The sequence below is a fragment of the Musca autumnalis genome, unplaced genomic scaffold (assembly GCF_047663935.1).
Source record: "Musca autumnalis isolate F117 unplaced genomic scaffold, ASM4766393v1 scaffold_1, whole genome shotgun sequence".
NCBI lineage: Eukaryota > Metazoa > Arthropoda > Insecta > Diptera > Muscidae > Musca > Musca autumnalis.
This window is the reverse complement of record NW_027411644.1, coordinates 155,845,922-155,865,101: the sequence shown is the minus strand read 5'-3', so window position 1 is coordinate 155,865,101 and position 19,180 is coordinate 155,845,922. Positions and strand designations below refer to the sequence as shown.

At 37.6% G+C, this 19,180-nt stretch overlaps 1 protein-coding gene across 1 annotated transcript in view; it reads left to right on the top strand.

Annotated features, from left to right (window-relative positions):
• The window catches only part of LOC141390912 (carbonic anhydrase 2-like), a 40,585-nt gene extending 34,626 nt beyond the window's left edge, over positions 1-5,959 (top strand). The window contains exons 6-7 of the mRNA XM_073963846.1: positions 5,406-5,485; positions 5,557-5,959. Coding sequence (XP_073819947.1) covers positions 5,406-5,485; positions 5,557-5,733 — 257 coding nt within the window. The 3' untranslated portion in view covers positions 5,734-5,959. The remainder of the gene's footprint in view (positions 1-5,405; positions 5,486-5,556) is intronic.
• Positions 5,960-19,180: the final 13,221 nt, after the last annotated feature.

Here is a 19,180-nt window from a genome sequence, read left to right as displayed (position 1 = left end):
ATAACCCGGAAATGCAATTGTATAGAGGTGTTGATGCAATATGAGAAAATAATTTGTACCCCATACAAGATGTGGAAGGAAGATAAGAATGAAAATGATCAAATTAGGAAAGATTGAAAAAGCAAATTACAGATATGTTTATTGTGTACAATTTTCAAAGGAAAGGATATGAGTTGGCAAACAATAGCACTATCGATAGTATTCATATTTTGTATTGAAAGTATATAAGTATGTAGTTTGAACTGGACCCTCCACCATAGTGTTTTGGAGGTAAGTCCACGTTTTGGAATAGCTCCAATATAATTGTGACACCCGATTTCCGGCATTTTCATGTTTCACATTTTACATGTTCGGTCCAAATTGTATCTAATTTGGCATCATGGGATCCTTTTACTTATATACTTAGAAGAACTAAACTACTAAACAGAACATTTTGTTCCATAAGCCGAACTAAGAAAATGTTTCCAAACTCATGGAGTCTATAAGTGTGTTCGTTTACTCAATAATTTGTATAAATTTGTACAAGTCCTGTAACTTCTTGTAAGCGACTAATGCCCGTAATTTCAACGCCTAGGTAACCGGGTATGTAGCTACCTATTAGTTATCTTTACCTATGGGTTTGGTAATTTCTAGATGCCATTTACCGAGGGGTGTAATTTTTGAAATCATGTGGTAACATTGGTGATTTTCATTCATGATTTCGCAAAATTATTGCCACATAGAAGTGTTTTACATCTTTTAACACATTGGCAACGATCAACCAGGTAAAATCCTTGGTGTTAGTAACACGGCCGTTTTCGACCCGGTAACGTTACCTATGGATTTGAATTATGAAATGCTGCTTACACAGGGGATATCTATGAACTCATAGATAACTACGCGTAGAAATTACGGGCATAAGGTCTTTGCATTGTACTGTAGAGTAAACGAACAACTTCCAGTAACAATTTGTACAAAATTTGAGTAAACGAACACACATGTTGTTTGCCTAGCTCGAATCTCAGAGAGGTCTCCCTTCCATATGTGTTATCTACAAACACTCCGAGAAACTATATTCACTTACGGCGGACCCTAAAATTATGTTTCCAATTATTACCCTACAAATCTTCTCGAAGACTCTATTGACAGTAGAACTTCTCCGCAATTTGGCATCTTTCTCCATCCTGTTAACATGCTTCAGTAAACGCAATCGTTGTAGCTTCATAAGTTTAACAATATCGATGTCGGTCGTGGTTCATACGACGGCGGTACTCATCGTCAACGTCAACGAGACAACGTTCCGAGACATCATCATTGCCGCAGTCGCTTGCATAATACCTGTTACGCGAAGTGAGACCAAACTTCCCAACAGAGACTGGGGGATAAGAAAATGAGCGAGATGACCTTCGTCGTGCCAACGCCAGTGAACCCAGAGTCAGGGAGCTGACACTGGAAGTTAACAGGTTGGTTGGTGAGCATAAACGGAACAAGTGGTAAAATCATCTGAAGAGTTGCAACATTAGAGCCGGAATAAGTGAATTGTGGGCAACGGGTTAGTCACACTCGAACCATGGAAAAAGGAAGATAGGACTTCAATCACGTTTGGCGACGTTACGTTGAATGACCCAAAGAGGTGCGCAAGTTATTTCAATCGACAGCTTGTCGAGTACCTCGGGAGTGACAGAGCGAAAAGAAGAGTACTACCTGGCATCAGATCTCTTCCTGCCGAAGATGAACCACCACAGTTTACAATGGATGATATTGCGAATGTCATACGGAGCGCTAAATCATTCAAAGCGTTGGGGCCTGGTGTAATCTCCATGGTAATGCTTTAGCAGCTCGATGTGCCGGGAGTCGAGAATCTCACTAAAGTTCTCAACCTAGCCACCCACTTCTTTCCCGAAGTCTGGATATTGGGCAGGGTGGTCGTGCTACTGAAGCCAGGCATGGATGCCAGCAAAGGTGAATCGCACAGACCGATTTTGCTTTTGTCGACCGTAGCAAAGATCCTTGAAGCCTTAGTCCTCCAAAGTCAGAAAAGGCTATCCAGTCACCGATCATCAACATGGGTTCCGTAAGCAGCACAGCATGGCAACAGGGCTGCACGAAATCTCCACACATATTAGTTGAGTACTCAACCAGAGCAAGCTGTATGAATGAGCAGTGATAGTGCGCTTGACTTATCAAAAGCCTTAGATACTGTCAAGCCCTCCCCGCTGTTTGAGGATATCGAGCAGACAACCCTCCGGCCAAGTTTGAAACGTTTGCCAATCAATTATATGTGTGGACGCCAGTCGTACACGGATTTCAGGAACAGGAAGTCCAAACCGCGTAGAGTTCCCCATTACTTCGGAACCGTTTAACCTCTACTTGTCCTGTATTCCGCCCTCTCCAGACGGCATTGATATCGTAACGTATGCTTATGGTTGTACGATCTTGGCGTTAAGTACCTTCCCTGATATCATTTGTGAAAGGCTGAACTCCTATTTGACTGATATTACTACCTTTTCCACACGAGAAGTATGCAAATATCCACCACTAAATCTGCGACCACTCCGTTCACCACATGGAAGACAGAGGAGAGAACAGAGTTGAATGTCATGGTCGATGGTAGCAGAATTTCGACCACAAACTACCCCAAAATGTTAGGGGTAACATTCGACAGCATGTCCGCGCAAGCCACTGCTATCTGTGAAATGTATGAACAAGTTCCTCAAGTCCCTAGACGACAGCACTTGGGGTGCAGAAGGAAACCTTGTTGACCACATATAACGCTATAGGTTGGTCTGTGGTAAGCTATGCGGCGCCAATTTGGTCCACGAATCTAAGTGGGACGCATTGGGGAAATATTCAAACTTGTCAGAATGCCGCCCTGAGAACAGCAATAGGGTGCCTCCGCAAGACTCCAGTGGTCCTACCTAAGGAGGCAAAGATTCTTCCAGAGCACCAACACAATCACATGCTTTCGTCGCCATCGAAAGCCATGCAATCCGCCCATTCAGGAGGATAAGGGAGAATCTTCATGAGATCCAGCGCTACAAGAGAGAAACCCTAGATCAATAAGCATATCAAACGGGTTTGAATATCATTCATACGGACGCAGTTGCAGATGCCATAAGCAACTATCGTTTGAATAAGGTCCTCGGAGCACATCCTCTATCTATCGCAGCTGAGGGGCGTCAGCTGCCACAACAAACCAGAGTAATTTTGGCTGAACTACGCTCAGGATGGTGCAGCCGTCTAAACTCCTATAGGGCAAGGATCGACGACACTGTGCAAAACATCTGCCCAACGTGCGGCCAGCTGCCCTGCCAAACCTACTCAACTTAATCCAGTGGATCAGTAGTTACAACCCATCGAAGTAGCCACATTCCAAGAACTGGAGATTGACCCAGAAACAGAAGAACGAACGAAGAAGAACCATCATTTAAAATCGATATAACCTTGTCCGTCTGTCTGTCTCATATAGCCCTCATAGGACCGTACCTCCCGATTGTTCGAATTTCAAAGGTTGCGGCCTCAATATCCCATTGAAATGGTTGAAATTTGGCACATAGTCTTCAGTCGGGCTACAAAGTGTTCCCCCTAAAAATTGTCAGTATAGGTCCACGTTTTGTATAGCCTCCATAGAACGGTACGGGTCTTTTTAAGGTTATCCCACCGGAATGGTTGAACTTTGGCATTTAGTCTCCTTTGGGGCTGCAAAACATTCCCGCTAAAATTTGTCAGTATAGGTCCACGTTTTGCATAGCCTCCATATAATATATATGGTATTTAGTCTTCTTTGAGGCCACAAAACTTAATCCCAGAAATTTGTCAGTATAGGTCCCCGTTTTTATATAGCCCCCATAGAACGGATCCTCCAGATTTTCGTTATTTTGAAGACTTTAACCACATTTTCTCACCGAAATAGCTGAAATTTGGTTTTCAGTATTCTTTGGAGCCACAACACTTTCCTCCAGAAACATGTCGTTATAGGTTCACGTTTTGATATGGTCCCCATAGAACGGTGCCTCCCAATTTTTGGTATTTTGAAGGTTTCAGACATTTTGGTACTTAGTCTTCTTTGAGGCTATAAAACTTTCTCCCAGAAATTTGTCTGTATAGGTCCACGTTTTGATTTTTGTATTTTTGGTATTTAAAGATTTGCTACATTTTTTGACCGAACTGGCGATAATGTTATATTTGAAGTTTCCAGTGGTCACGAAACTTCTCCACTAAAATTGTCAACATACGTCCATGTTTTGGTATAATAGCCCCCCATTTACATCGGTACCTACTAATTTTACGTATTTTGACGATTTTTTTTTTTTCTAAAATTCCTGGCCTAACTACCACAAAATTTCTCCACCAAAAAATTGTTAACACAGGTCCATGGTTTGGTATGGGCGCCCGGTACCGCGCGATTTCAATAATTTTGAAAATTTTAGGTGACCGAATTGCTGTTTCCGGTGGTCGAAAAAACTTCTTCACTGAAAATTGTGGGCATTGGTACTTTCGTAACAGAAAGAAAATTAATTATTCTATATAAGTTCAGAAGTTCGGTCCGGCCGAACTTAACGCTTTTTTACTTGTTTCATAATCAACTTGCATAGGAGACCACAGGGATTATACTTATCCATGAATAGTTTAAGTTGTACACGCAACTTTACTTAACATTTCGAATCATGTGGAAATCATTTAAAAAAATTTACTATTTTTTATCAATTTCAAGTTTATTTGAGTGGTTAGCTGTTGCAGATAAAGCGATGTGACGGTTAATAACAATCAATTGCTATCTTTGGTAGTAGAAACGTTTTCGCTGTTGTCAAAAACACTTTCACAAAGTGTTTCACGTATAGTATCAAATAAATACAAGTGGGCATGGACAATATGATATAGTTAATAATAATTAAAATGTAATGTAATTTATTGTAAACATTGTATTATTGTATCTTTGGATCTAGATCAGGGATGGGGGAAATGTGTTTATTTTTAAAGTGTTGCAACTATGAGGTACCTACGAAAAAATGTCGAACAGTTTTAGTTAGTTTTTTATTTGTCATTTCTTATGCAAAAATACTCGATCATATTCTGAAAAAGAACTGTTTGTTGAATACTGTCCCACGTGCTAATTCTGTTCATTATATTCCACATAAGTTCTGCTGTACTTTGAAGTTTACTCAAGGCCTATGTTAAGTTAAATAAAGTAACTGATTCTGAATATCTCATTGATTGATTTCTCTGGACAGAAATGATTGATAAGTAAATAGATGATTAGACTTAAAAAACTATTTTCAAAATAACTTAAAGATATGAAGTGAATTACATTTTTATTTATTTCTTTTATCACATTGTTTTTCCTTTCGCAGTTTTTTTTTCAACTAATAAATCATTTGTAATTTCATTCAAATTATCTAAACTAATTATGTTATGATTTGTTTTAGGTTCTCTAACAACACCACCCTGTTCAGAAGCTATCACTTGGGTATTATATCCCGATCCCATTCCCATATCAGCAAAGCAGGTAACGTACATTATAATGACAAGTCATTGACCTTTCAATTTCAAACATAAAATACAATATCTCTTTGGCAGATTTCTCGTTTCCGTCAATTGGCTGATGTTCAAGAAGGTGCTTTGGTGGACAATTATCGTCAGTTGCAACCATTGGGTAATCGTCGGGTATTTATGCGTGTTGGTAATACCCATCATACACCTGTCCATGCTCTTACCTCCGAAGTTGATTACAAAAAGTGGGATTGGTTCAATTAAGGACTCTGACATTTTCTCTCTATCTCTCTTTTAATTTTAACATAATTTTTAAGTTTAACCCTCTAAGAATGTAATGAATGCATTTATTTTTAATGTTTCCGTATTGTTCGTTTGGCTATTCCAATGACTAATAATGCAATATAATGTAATGTTAAATTATATATCGTACATATGTATAATATTTCAATTTTTATTTGAAATAACCGAATAAATGTAGAACAAATTAGTTATAAGTGTCTTATAATCTGAGGCAATAGTCTCCAAGCCATATTAGGTTCCACTTTATTTTATACAGCACATAAATAATGAACGTATCGCTCATTTACTCAAAGAGTGGCATAACTCAAAAAATGCGTTTTCTGAGTAAGCAATTTCTGTTTTTTTCTACGACTTCTACTTTATCTTGTGTCAAATTTTCATGTCTATATCTCTAAAACTCAACGAGTTACAGGTTATTTACTAGGAGTTTGGCATAAATCAACAAAAAAAGTTTTCGGTGTTTATGAAGCACTAAAACAATTCAGATCATGCTTGATCTTGCGCAGAAATTTAGCACTGATATCTGGCTACCTCTTCACAAAAGATGGTCCAAGTAGCTATTTTATTCTTTGTGTAGTTGTTGTTGTTGTAGCAGCATATAATGCTGGGTTGGCAGCCGCTGGCCGAAACACATTTGGTTTCGGGTCAATCCGGTACGTAAGAAACCGCTGCCGTGGGTTTGCTTTGTGTAGTAGTCTTTTTAAGTTGGGATGTCAAATTTCAATCGGCAACTTAAAACGCGTTTTCTCGAAACTTGATTTTTTGAAATGTGTTACTCTTTGAGTAAATGAGCGATATGAATTTTGCAATAACTTTGATATTTGGCATCCAACATAAAACGCGTTTTTAGACTGACCCAAGAAGAAAAAAAAAAACAAAATTTCTTTTTAACTACTCCTACCCCCTAAATTTTTTCCATTGGATCCAAAAACCTTTTATATGAAATTGTATGGCGATCGGTTAAGGTTAACCTGTACTATCCTTGCGATCATTGTTCCATAGTTATTTGTATGGGACCAAAGGAGCATTTTTACGAAAATTTTCTAAATGCTACAATTATGTTCTAATCGTTGAAAAAGCATTACCAGTTCATTATTGTGGCTAAAAAACTATTTCACCAAAAAGTTTTGAAAATCGGATCGGATTTTGATATAGCTCCAATATGCATACTTGGCCGATTTTGGGTCCTATATAGCTATATCAAAATCCGATCCGATTTTCAAAGTTTCGTTTTTTAGCCACAAGTGTTCCAATGATTTGACCATAATTGTGGCATTTAGAGTATTTTCGTGAAAATGCACCTTTGACCCCATACAAATTACTATGGAAACAAAGATCGCTATGTTGGTAAGGGTTAACCTTAACCGGTCACCACAAAATTTCATATATGTATAAGGTTTTTGGATCAAATACAAAAAAAATTGGGGGTAGGAAATCCAATTTTTGTTTTGTTTTTTGGGTCACTCTAATCTAGTTAATTCATTTTACATGGCAAAAGAATGGGCTTCGAAAACAAAATTGGATAGGCTTCTCATAATACGCTTTAGAGTATTCTAAATAAGAAAGACTGGTATTGAAAATGTGCTATATTAGCTCCCGACTTTCGGCATTTTGAAGGTTTTAGCCACATTAACATACCAAAATTGCTGAAATTTGGTATTAAGTCTTCTTTAAGAATACAAAAATTTCTCCCAACAATTTTTCAGTAAAGGTCCACGTTTTGATATAGTTCCCATAGAATGGTACCACCCGATTTTCGGTATCTGCAAAGAATTGACGGTATAGGACCACGTTTTGATATCGACCTCATAGAAGGGTAACTCCTGATTGTAGGTATTTTCAAGGTTTTAGCCACATTATCTTACCGAAATGGCTGAAATTTGGTATAAAGTGTTCTTTGAGGCTACAAAACTCTTACACAGAAATTTATCAGTATAGGTCCACGTGTTGATATACCCCCATAGAACTGTACCTCCCGATTTTCGGTATTTTGAAGGCTGTAGCCACATTTTCCCACCGAAATGACTGAAATAATAATACCAAGTCTTCTTTGGGGCTATGAAACTTTCTCTCAGAAATTTGTCAGTATAGGTCCACGTGTTGATATAACCCCCAATAGGAAGCTACATCCCGATTTTCGATATTTTGAAGGTTATAGCAGTATTGCCTCATCTCAATGACCGAAATTAGATATTTAGTCTTCCTTGTGGGAAAAAACATTCTTCCGGAAATTTTTCTGTATTTTGATATAGCCCCCGATTTTCGATACTTTGAAGTTTTTACCCACATTATCTTACCAAAATGGCTGAAATTTGGTATTTAGTCTTCTTCGGGGCTACAAAACGTCCCCCACGTGCTAATATTTTGAAGGTTTTAGTACCATTATCTCATCGAAATGGCTGAAATTTCTCAGTTAGGTCTCCTCGAAATGGCTGAGATATGGTATTTAGTCTTCTTTGGTGCAGCAAAACTTCCCCAGAAATTTATCAGTACAGGTTCACGTTTTGATATAGTATGGGGGCTTCTGATTTTCAATATTTTGAAGATTTATCTTACCGAAATAGCTGAAATTTCGCAGTTAGTTTTTATTGGAGCTACAAAACTTTCTTCCAGAAATTTGTCGATATAGGGTCCACGTTTTGATGTAGTCCCCATTAAACGGTACCCCCGATTTTCGGTATTTTGGGTTTAGCTACATTATCTCAGCGAAATTTGGTATTTAGTATTTGATATGGGTACAAAACATGGCTACAGATAATTGAGGTTCTATACCCATCACATTTTAATGTAGACCCCGTAGAGAAGCTTTTGCGGGTTCTCAGTTTGGAAGGTACTACACTCGATGTGAAGTCTTTTAAAGGATTAGTCTACTGTTGTGACTGTAACATGGTATTTCGAATGGTCAATGGGTAGAAAAGCTCCACGGAGATAATGATCAATATTAGTTCATATTTTGGTATATTCCCCATATGAAGGTACCACAAGATTTTACGTATTTTGAAGGTTGTACACTAAAGCTACAAACTACAGGATTAGTTTGAAAGTTAATAATTTATCGCCGTTAGATCAGTAATATGATAATTTTGTTCTCTATCGGTAGAAGGGATCTTCCCACAAAAATTTCACAAGATGTGTTGATTTCGTATATTTGGGTAGATTTCGAAGTTCAACCTTAACGCCTTTACTGCTACTTTAAAGTAGTTATTTAAGCGAACAATCTTCCTGTCATGCAAAAGGAGGCTTAAGTGTATGTTATTTCAAAGGTGAATAAAAATAAACATTTTAAAGCATACTTTTAGAATAACTGAAAAATACATTTTAGAAAAAAGTGTTGAATTTATTGACCGTGGTGAAATGATAACACACAAAGTGTTTTAAAATTAAAAAAAAAATTAAAATTTAAATATACGTAGTTCATTCGTAAGAACTAAAAATCCAAAAATTTTTATATAAAATTTTATGATTTCTCGCAAAAAGAATCCGTCATTATATGGGTTAAATTCATCCAATATAATTGATTTGAGTAATTATTCAAGTATTTATTATAATGAACAAACATCCAAACATTAACCATATTGCTTACTCTCAGTCTTGGGACTTAAGTTGGTACGAGGGGCACTAGAAAACCTTCTGGCCTAGGCAACACGTAGTGTCGCCAGGCGTCATTTGACATTTTTTTTGGAAAGTTTGGCAGTTTTTAGCCTAAGCGTACTCAGGACAGTTTGACACACGACCATGTGTTGTGTTGTTTACAGTGACCTGGAAAAACACTGTACAAAAAAAAATGGAATTTACTTGTGAACATTTTCGTCCTATAATTTTTCACAACTTTCGACGTTTATTTAAATCTTTGTATGTTGATAAAGGGCCATTCTATACCACTATGAAAAACTGGTTTAACGAATTCAATCGTGACCGACATTCGCAAAAACAAGGGTCGTGAGGGCAGCCCAAAATCGGCCATTGTGCCAGAAAAAAATTAAGCCGTGCGTGAACGGATAATTCTGATCGCTATGTTATATACCGTGCGATAGAGCATTTCGTCCACCAACTAAGATTTCATGATATTGCATGAACACCTGGCCGCAAAAATTGATTTTTTGCTAGATCCAGCAAAATTGGTCAATCGCTCAAAAAAATCTCTTGTGGATTTGTGCAAAGAAATTGTGAACAAAAACAATCGCGGTGCTTGAAGCGACATTTTTCAGATCGTCACAGGCGACGAATCTTGGATCTATGCTTAGGAGCCCAAAACAAAACAGGAATCGACCGTTTGGGTCTTCGAAAGCGAGCCAAATCCAACGAAAGTTGTTCATGGAAGATGACCTTCGAAGCAAATGGTCGCCTTTTTTTCAACACTGACCGTGTGGCGACTATACGGCTTGAGAATTATAGGACGGTTAAGTGTGAGGGTTACACTACAATTTGTTTGCCTGAAGTCTCATGAGGAATTTGAAAAACGAACAAGAGAAGACGAATCCTTCTGTATCATGACAATGCGAGCTCTCACACATCGATTCAAACCAACGCCTGTTTGACCGGACAAAATTTCCCTGACTGGGGATCCATTGACTTCATTTGATTGCTGCACACTCAAGAAAAAAGTCGTGGTCAACGATTTTCGTCGCCAGAAGATGCTGTAAATGCGTTCAAAAACCATATTTTGTAGGGTGGTCGGATGTCAAACTGTATTGAGTACGCTTAGGCGAAAAACTTTCAAACTTTCCAAAAAATGACAAATGACGCCTGGCGACACTGCATGTTGCTAGGTCAGAAGGTTTTCTGGTGTCCCTCGTATATACTGTATAATCCTGATAATCTGAAGACCACATGTTTCGGCGGTGTCCGAATTTTCGAATTGTCCGGATTATCGAATGGTACCAAAAATAAATTATTTTCTTTGATTAATTCACTCGCTGCTAGCGTATAATAATACTTTTTTATTTGTAATTGCTTAAACCGAGCACTTAAATGAAATATAGATGTAAAAAATTATCTAATTATGAAAAACAATGATGTCCGGATTCTTCTTCTTTATTTGCCATTCCGTATTCGGGTTTTAGCGATCATACAATTACATAATGATAATTTGGTATATTTAACAAATCAGTTTATTAATTTATATATAAGTTTCTGTTTTGGCGGCATTTAGAAGAGTTCTTTCATTATGGTGTCCAGTCTAGTCTTGAATGTTTTTGAGCCATGATGTTTCCCGTCGCCCTCTCGGTCTTCTCCCATCGATTTTTGTTTGGATAATTGTTTGCAGAAGCTTATATTTTTCATGCCTCATAATGTGACCAAGATATGCGGTTTTTTGTGTTTTTATAATTTTTATTAATTGGCGTTCGACTTGCATGCGTTCTAACACTTCGTCGTTTGTAATGCGCTCGGTCCATGGGATCTTTAAAATTCGACGATATATCCATATTTCAAACGAGTTCAGTCTTTTTTCATCTACAGCTTTCAAAGTCCATGTTTCCGCAGAGTACAATAAAACGGACCATATGTAACATTTTACAAATCGTATTTTTGTAGTAAGACTTATGTCGTGGCTAAGTAAAACTTTGTTATGTTTGAAGAAATTGCTTCTTGCCATTTCTATTCGGCATTTAATTTCTCTTGATATGTCCCATTTATCGTTGATTTGAATTCCGAGGTATTTGTAGGTTGTCACTCGCTCTATTTCATCGTTATTTATCTTTAGTGGCGTATTATTGTCGGCATGATTCCTGCTTACTACCATATATTTTGTTTTCTTAACGTTGATTTTTAATCCGTGTATTTCGCTATTTTGTGTTACTGCGTCTATTAATTTTTGTAGTCCAGCTATGCTGCTTGCTACTAATACGGTGTCATCGGCATAGCGTATGTTATTTATTAAGGTGTTGTTTAGTTGGATACCAATATTCTTTCCACGTACAGATTCTTCAAATATTTTCTCGGAATATATGTTAAATAAAAGAGGGGACAATATGCAGCCTTGTCTTACGTCTCTTGAAATTGGAACATCGTCAGTTAATTCATTAGCTATTTGAATGTTTGCTATCTGTTTCCAGTATAGGTTTTTAATGCAGTTTATGTCACTGTCTTCCAATCCGATTGAAAGTAGGATCTCTATCAATTTATCATGATTTACCGTATCGAACGCTTTTTCGTAGTCTACGAAACATAAAAATACATCTTTTTGTACCTCTCGACAATTTTGTATTAATACTTGTACAGCTAGTAACGCTTCCCGTGTCCCCATGCCTTCCTTGAATCCAAATTGTGTTTGTCCCATGTGTGCTTCGCAGATCGGATAGATTCGTCTATGTATTATTTTCAAAAATATTTTAAGAGCGTGGCTCATTAGACTTATTAGTCTATAGTCACTGCAGGTCTTCGCATTATTTTTCTTGGGTATTGTGATAAATGTTGATTTGAGCCAATCTTGGGGATATTGTCCTGTTTTATATATATTGTTGAATAGTTTTAAAAGAAGCTTGGTGTTATTTCCGTCTATTAACTTAAGTACCTCGGCAGGTATTTCGTCTGGACCCATTGCCTTTTTATCTTTCATTGACATAATAGCTAGTTGTAATTCATTCTCAGTAATGGGTGTCCCTGTAAAATTAATTTCATCCCCAGAGTTGGATAAGGATGTTCGTTGGTGATCGATAAATAATTGCTTAATATATTCTTCCCATAGTTTTTCTTTTCTGCAGTTTCATAAATTGCTACTTTATTATCATTGTAGATAAATGTTGACGATCTCTTTGGATAAATACCAGATGTCTCTTTTAATTTTTTGTGGAGATTGAAGTCGTCATGAAGTATTTTAAGTCGTTCAATTTCCTGACATTGCTTATTTATTTGCTCATTTTTTGCAGCACGTGTTGCGATTTTAATTTCTTGGTTTATCTCCCAATATCTTTCATAGTTTACATTTTTGTGTTTACTTCTTTCTTTCCAAAGTGCTCGAATTTCATCCGTTATCCATGGATCTTCTTTTTTGCGCATGTTGGTTCCAATTATATTTTTTGTGACATCTTTTATGGATTTTTTCACTTGGTTCCATAGGTTTTCAACATTACATATTGTTGCATTTATTTCAATGAGATCGGCATTTAATTGTTCCTTTATCGTTTGTTTCGTTAATGGGTCATTCAGTTTTTCAATATTGATTCTTGGTTCCGGCTTTTCTTGCACATTAAAAGGTTATGGTCTGAGGGGATATCAGCACCAGGGTAGGTAGAACATTTTGACACACACGTACAGTACCTCTTATTTATCAAAATGTAGTCTATTTGGTTTCTTACTATGTTGCCATTATTATCCTGAGGTGATTTCCACGTATAAAGTCGCCTATGGTGAAGACAAAATAATGTGTTGGTGATTTTGTATTTATATTCTTGGCAAAACTGAATCAATTTCTCTCCTCTTTCATTCCGTTTTCCCAGTCCGAATTTGCCTGTAACTTCAGCTGTTACTTCTTGCCCGACTTTGGCATTAAAATCCCCTTGGATTATTGTGATGTCGTGCGGTTTTGTCATTTTCAACAATTTTTCCAAGTCGTTGTAGAACTGTTCAATTTCGTCGTTATTGCTATCAGAGGTGGGTGCATAAACTTGTATTATGTTTATATTAATTGGTTTTGCAGATATTTTCACCATCATGACCCTATCTGATATTGGAACCCATCCAGTGACGCTGGCAGCTATTTTGTTCTTGATCAGAATTGCGACACCTCTTCTATGAATTCCTTCAGGATTTCCGGAGTGATAAACTTTTATATCATGAGATACAAATTCTCCATATTCGGTCCACCAAGTTTCACTAATGCCCAGCACATCTATCTGTTTCTGCTACGCCATTCACTCTCCAAAAGCAACCATATTAGTCGACTCGACATCTGCCCGGCAGTGATACTAAGGGACCAGCTGCCGTCCCTTAGGCTAGATTTTGGTCACCTCCGGGTATTTTATTTCCCCGGTGTCCTGTATGTTGTAGAAACACACCGAACGTCCCCAATTCGCCAATGGGAGGGTCCCGATGGAGGATCTAGCAAGCCCCACACGGGATTATCGAGTAGAAAAATCTCGAAAATCCGGATTGCCGCGTTGTCCGAAACAATATTGTACGCTTTGATGCGATTGAAAATGTACCGCATAGAAATACTCCACGCCACGGTCGAAAACCAAGTACTTCGGAATACAAATTTATTGATGAGAATTGATAGTAAACATTTCAATTTGAAGGAATTTGAATTACGGTATTGATTTGTCAAGTAGTTTTGTCGATGTCGAAGGTTCAAACCCGATAATTGTTGGAAATATGCATTTTTGTCCTTATTTTACTAAAATTAATAACTTTTATTATGCTCCAATATTTTAATATTTAAATTAATTTATCGTTCTAAAATAATTTTTTACAGTAGCTTTGGATGTAATAAACGTGTAAATCCACGTTTTGTTTAGAAGTAAATAGTGATCATATGGTCTTTACAGGTACCCAAGTCTGTAGTACTTAGTACATCGATTTTGTGAACCAAATTTGAAAATTAGTGGAGTGGGGAAAAATTGTATAAAAGTGTATATCAATATTATTTGCTGTTTGAGTTGTGAAAAGTGAGTACTTCAAATGTATAAGGGCCACAGCTGTAGAGGTTTGCAGACGAACATGTTATTTCTCTTTTTCAGTGAACCCCTCATTAACTCCCTATTTTGCGGTGTCCACTAAAGCTCGAAAACGAATGGACATATCATCATATATTTTTGTGGGCTTATTAAAGCTAATAATCTTGCTTTTGGACGAAAGACTTTTAAAAATAAAAATTAAAAAAAAAAAATGACCACGTTTGTGACCACTAATAGGTCAAAAAATGTTTTTAAAGAAAAATTCTCATTTTTGAAGACAAGGATTCGATATATTCAATAAGCCCACAAAAAATATGAAGACTTAACACAAAATTTCAGACATTTCGGGTGGATATTGAGGGCACAACCTTCAAAATACCAAAAATCGGTAGCTACGTTTCCAATGGGGCTATATGAAGGCGAGGTCCTACACCGACAGATTTTAGGTGAAGAGTTATATACTCCCAACGAAGACTAAATACCAAAATGAGGCTAAAGCCTTCAAAATAACGAAAATCGGGAGGTTCCGTTCTTTGGGGGCTATATGAAGGCGTGGACATATACCAACAAATTCCAAGGGTAAACTTTTATACCCCCAACGAAGACTAAATATCCAATTTCAGCAATTTCGATGTGATAATGAGACTAAAATCTTCCAATTACCGAAAATCGGGAGGTACCGTTATATGGGGGCTATATCAAAACGTGGACTTACACTCACAATTCTCTGTTGGAATGTTTCAATAACTCTGCCGAAGACTAAACACCAAATTTCAATCATTTCGGTTGGTTTTTATGACTAAAACTTTCAAAATACCGAATATCGGGAGGTACGATTCTATGGGGGCTATATCAAAACGTGAACCGAACGTCCCAGTTTTTTGTCCTCGAGATTGTATGTCAACAATAAGTACGTGTAGCAAACGGTAACTCCTTCTATTTTTGGCCACAGTTAATATGAACTCCGGACATAGTGCGACGTACCTCTTCCTAATTTGGAGTCAAATTAGTCCCGTCCTGTTTCCGAATATCTGGCTGGAGGGAGTGACCGGTTTGGTGCAAACATTGTACAAGAAAGCATTTCTACCAAACTTGTATTTCTACCATGGTATAATAAGAAAGGTATGGCAGAGCTCCCAGCTGATTACAATTTTTTTCTGTTAGTGACCGATTTGTGTCAAACCCATTTTTATATATTTTGTTTTAATTGTTCTCATTATGACAAATTTCAAAGAGTAAATATACACACATATGTATGTAGGTACGTAAAAGAAAAAAAAATAATTCTAATTGAAGTAAAAATAAATTTAACACAAACAATGATGTTAAGAACTGATTTCAATTTATGGTCAATACCATTAGGAAGACTCCAAGAATTTCACGTAATTGCGCAAAAGGAATACTTATATTAAAAGTGAAATGGACCGCTGAACATTTCATGAAATAAAGGACGAAAAGACAACGAAGCCCTGTCTGTCTGGCTGGAGCGCGCGATAAACCTCGAACAGATCAACCGATTTGGTCAAAAATGTTGCCCTCCTAATATTTGTCCAAATTTAGACCAAGTTTAAAAATATTGATGCACAAAAGTTCAAAATTTTTCGCAAAAATGGTGCGTATCATTGTCTCGGATCTTTCGATGAAAGTAACCAATTTGGTCCATACTTTTTATACCCTCAGCATTTATGCTAACGAGGGTATAAGCATTTTCATACGGACAGAATGTGCCTCATCGAAATAATTGTTTTAGACCCCAAGTATGTTTGGACGAAATGTGTTTCAGACAATTTGGAGTCGATTTTGCAATGTCCGTCCGTCCGTCTGTCTGCCGATTGCCGATTTGGTCCAACATTTGGCTCTCGTATTATTTTGTCCAAACTTAGTTTAAATTCCAAGATAAACCGCAAAATTAAAAAAATGTTCGGAACAAGTAAAAAAGTGTCAGTCGGCTTTGCCGACAGAGGTATACCCTCAGCCAATGTGAATTGAAACTTTCATCTACGGACAGATAGAATGTATTTAGCGTCTCTTCAGAATTTTGTGGCCCTTTTTCAACATTTGAACTTGCCGACAAAAATGTGGATTAGGAATTAACACAAATGTTGAACTTTTGTGGGGGAGGTACCCTTAGGGAGGACCGATATGGGCCATTTTAGAAGTTAAACTAAATTTTGACAAAATATTAGAAGATCCAAAGTTTGGACCAAATTGGTTGCACCATTCAAGTGATATCGTCCTAACATGTTAGTGACATTTTTTAAATATTGGGGAGAAGTACCGTAAGTTGGGGACCGGTATTGCCCCATAACGAAGACCAAATGTTGCACCAAATCGGTAGAACAGTTCGAGAGCCACATATGGTGACATAGGGCTTTTTACACCTTTCGGGATGCTTTCCCAAGAAATATGGACCTGCTCCTGAAAACACTTTTACCGTCGTAATGGAGGTGGCGAATGCAAATCGCTTCAACAAAAATCAAAGTGATTCGAGAGCAGGTCTTAAAGTGAACTTATCCGAAATTTTGTGTGGGAGGTACCCAAAGGAGTGCACAAATATAGTCCATATTCGAACCTGATATATATCTGGTAGATACATTAGGATGTGCAGAGTATGGATTACATCAGTCACTCCCTTCAAGAGTTATCGTGCGCATATTTTTTCTGAAGATTTTTTAATTTTTGTGAGGGAGGTACCTGAAGGAGTGGACCGACATGGTTCATCTTCGAACTTAAACTATGTTTGGACAAAATATTACGAAGGCCAAATTTTGGGCCGAATTGGCAGATCCGTTCGAGATTTATCTTGAGCTCCAACCACTACACACGGTGTCATACGGGTTTTTTCGCACCTTTCAGGCTATTTTCTCAGGAAGTATGGACTTGCCCCTTATGAAACTTGTACCGCCGTATGGGGGACAGCGAATACAAGTTGCTACAACAAAAATCAAAGCGTTTCGAGAGCAGGTCCTAAACTGAACTTTTCCGAAATTTTGTGTGGGAGGTACCCGAAGGAGTGGACCGGTTGAGTCCATATTTAAACTTCATCTAAGTCTGGTAGAACTTTCACGATGTACAAAGTGTGGGCCATATCGGTTACTCCCTTCAAGAGTTATCGTGCGCACAAATTTTCCAAACATTTTCGAACTTTTGTGGGGGAGGTACCGGAAGGAGTTGACCGTTATAACCCATCTTCGAACTTAAACTAAGTTTGGGCAAAATATTACGAAAACCAAATTTTGAACCGAATCGGTTGCTCCATTCGAGAGTTATCGTGCGCACCAGCCAGCCAGACAGACGGACATGGCTAAATCAACTCCAAATTGTCTGAAACACATTTCGTCCAAACATACTTGGGGTTTAAAACCATTATTTCGATGAGACACATTTTGCCCGTATGAAAGTGTATATACCCTCGTTAGCATAAATGCTGAGGGTATAAAAATTGTTCGCACGATAACTCTTGAAGGGAGTGACCGATTTGGTCCATACTTTACACATGCTAATATATCTACCAGATATAGATCAGGTTCGAATATGTACTATGTTTGTCCACTCCTTCGGGTACCTATCACATAAAATTACGGATAAGTTCACTTTAAGACCTGCTCTCGAATCACTTTGATTTTTTGAAGCAACTTGCATTCGCTGCCTCAATTACGACGGTAAAAAGGGCAAGTCCATACTTCTTGAGAAAACAGCCCGAAAGGTGTAAAAAAACCCGTATGGCACCATATGTAGTGGCTGGAGAGCACGATAACTCTCGAACTAACCCATTTGGTCCAAAGTTTGGCCATCCAGATATATTTTGTCATACTTTCAGTTCGAAGATAGGCAATACCGGTCCACAACTTCCGGTACTTCCACCGAATATTTCAAAAATGTCACTTAAATGGTATGCACGATATCTCTTGAACAAATTTGGTCCAAACTTTGAATCTCCTAATATTTTCTCCACACAAGTTCAACATTTGTATCTAACTGCGGTTTAAGGTCTGTTCAAAGATCCCTTGGAAATGTATGCCGATGCTGTTCGTTGTTGTCCTGCTTACAACGGTATTAAGTTTTCCGTGCACAAGTCCATGCTTCCTGGCATACGATAAGTTATACGATGACCCACTGAAATGACTAGTGGGTGCAATATCTATCGAAAAGATATGACTTACCGGTAGCCAGGACTATGTCGGTCCATTCCTTTAAGTACCTCCTTTGCAACACTTTTGAACTTTAATCCTAATCCATATTTTCGTCGGCAAGTTCAAATGTCCAAAAAATGCCACAAACTAATGAAAAGACCATAAATACATTCGATCTGACCGTATATGAAAGTTTCAATTCACATAGGCTGAGGGTATCTCTCTGTCGGCAAAGTCGACTGATACTTTTTTACTTGTTAAATTTTGCTTTGAAAAAACTATACCTACCAACCGACTTTATCGAGTAATTTGGCTATTCATTACTTCTACCACAAATTGTTCAAATGTCCAAATTGTTCATTGTCCATAGTCCTGTATACCGCCTTATAACGGTACGTACGGATTTAATGTATTTCGCCAAGTTAGCCCACATTGTATTTCGGTATTTCAAGTTCTTCTTCGACGCTTCTTTGCGTTTAAATCCCGTTTAACATAATTTATGACCCGAGATAAGGGCCACGAAAATTTCAAATACCCTACCTGATTTGTTCATGGAGAAGTCAATAATTACCAAGAAATCCGAAAAAAACTCTACGGACTGGAGTGTCTCAAAATTTAAAGAATCATAATTTAATTGGTTGGGTAGGCCATAGCCTTCTG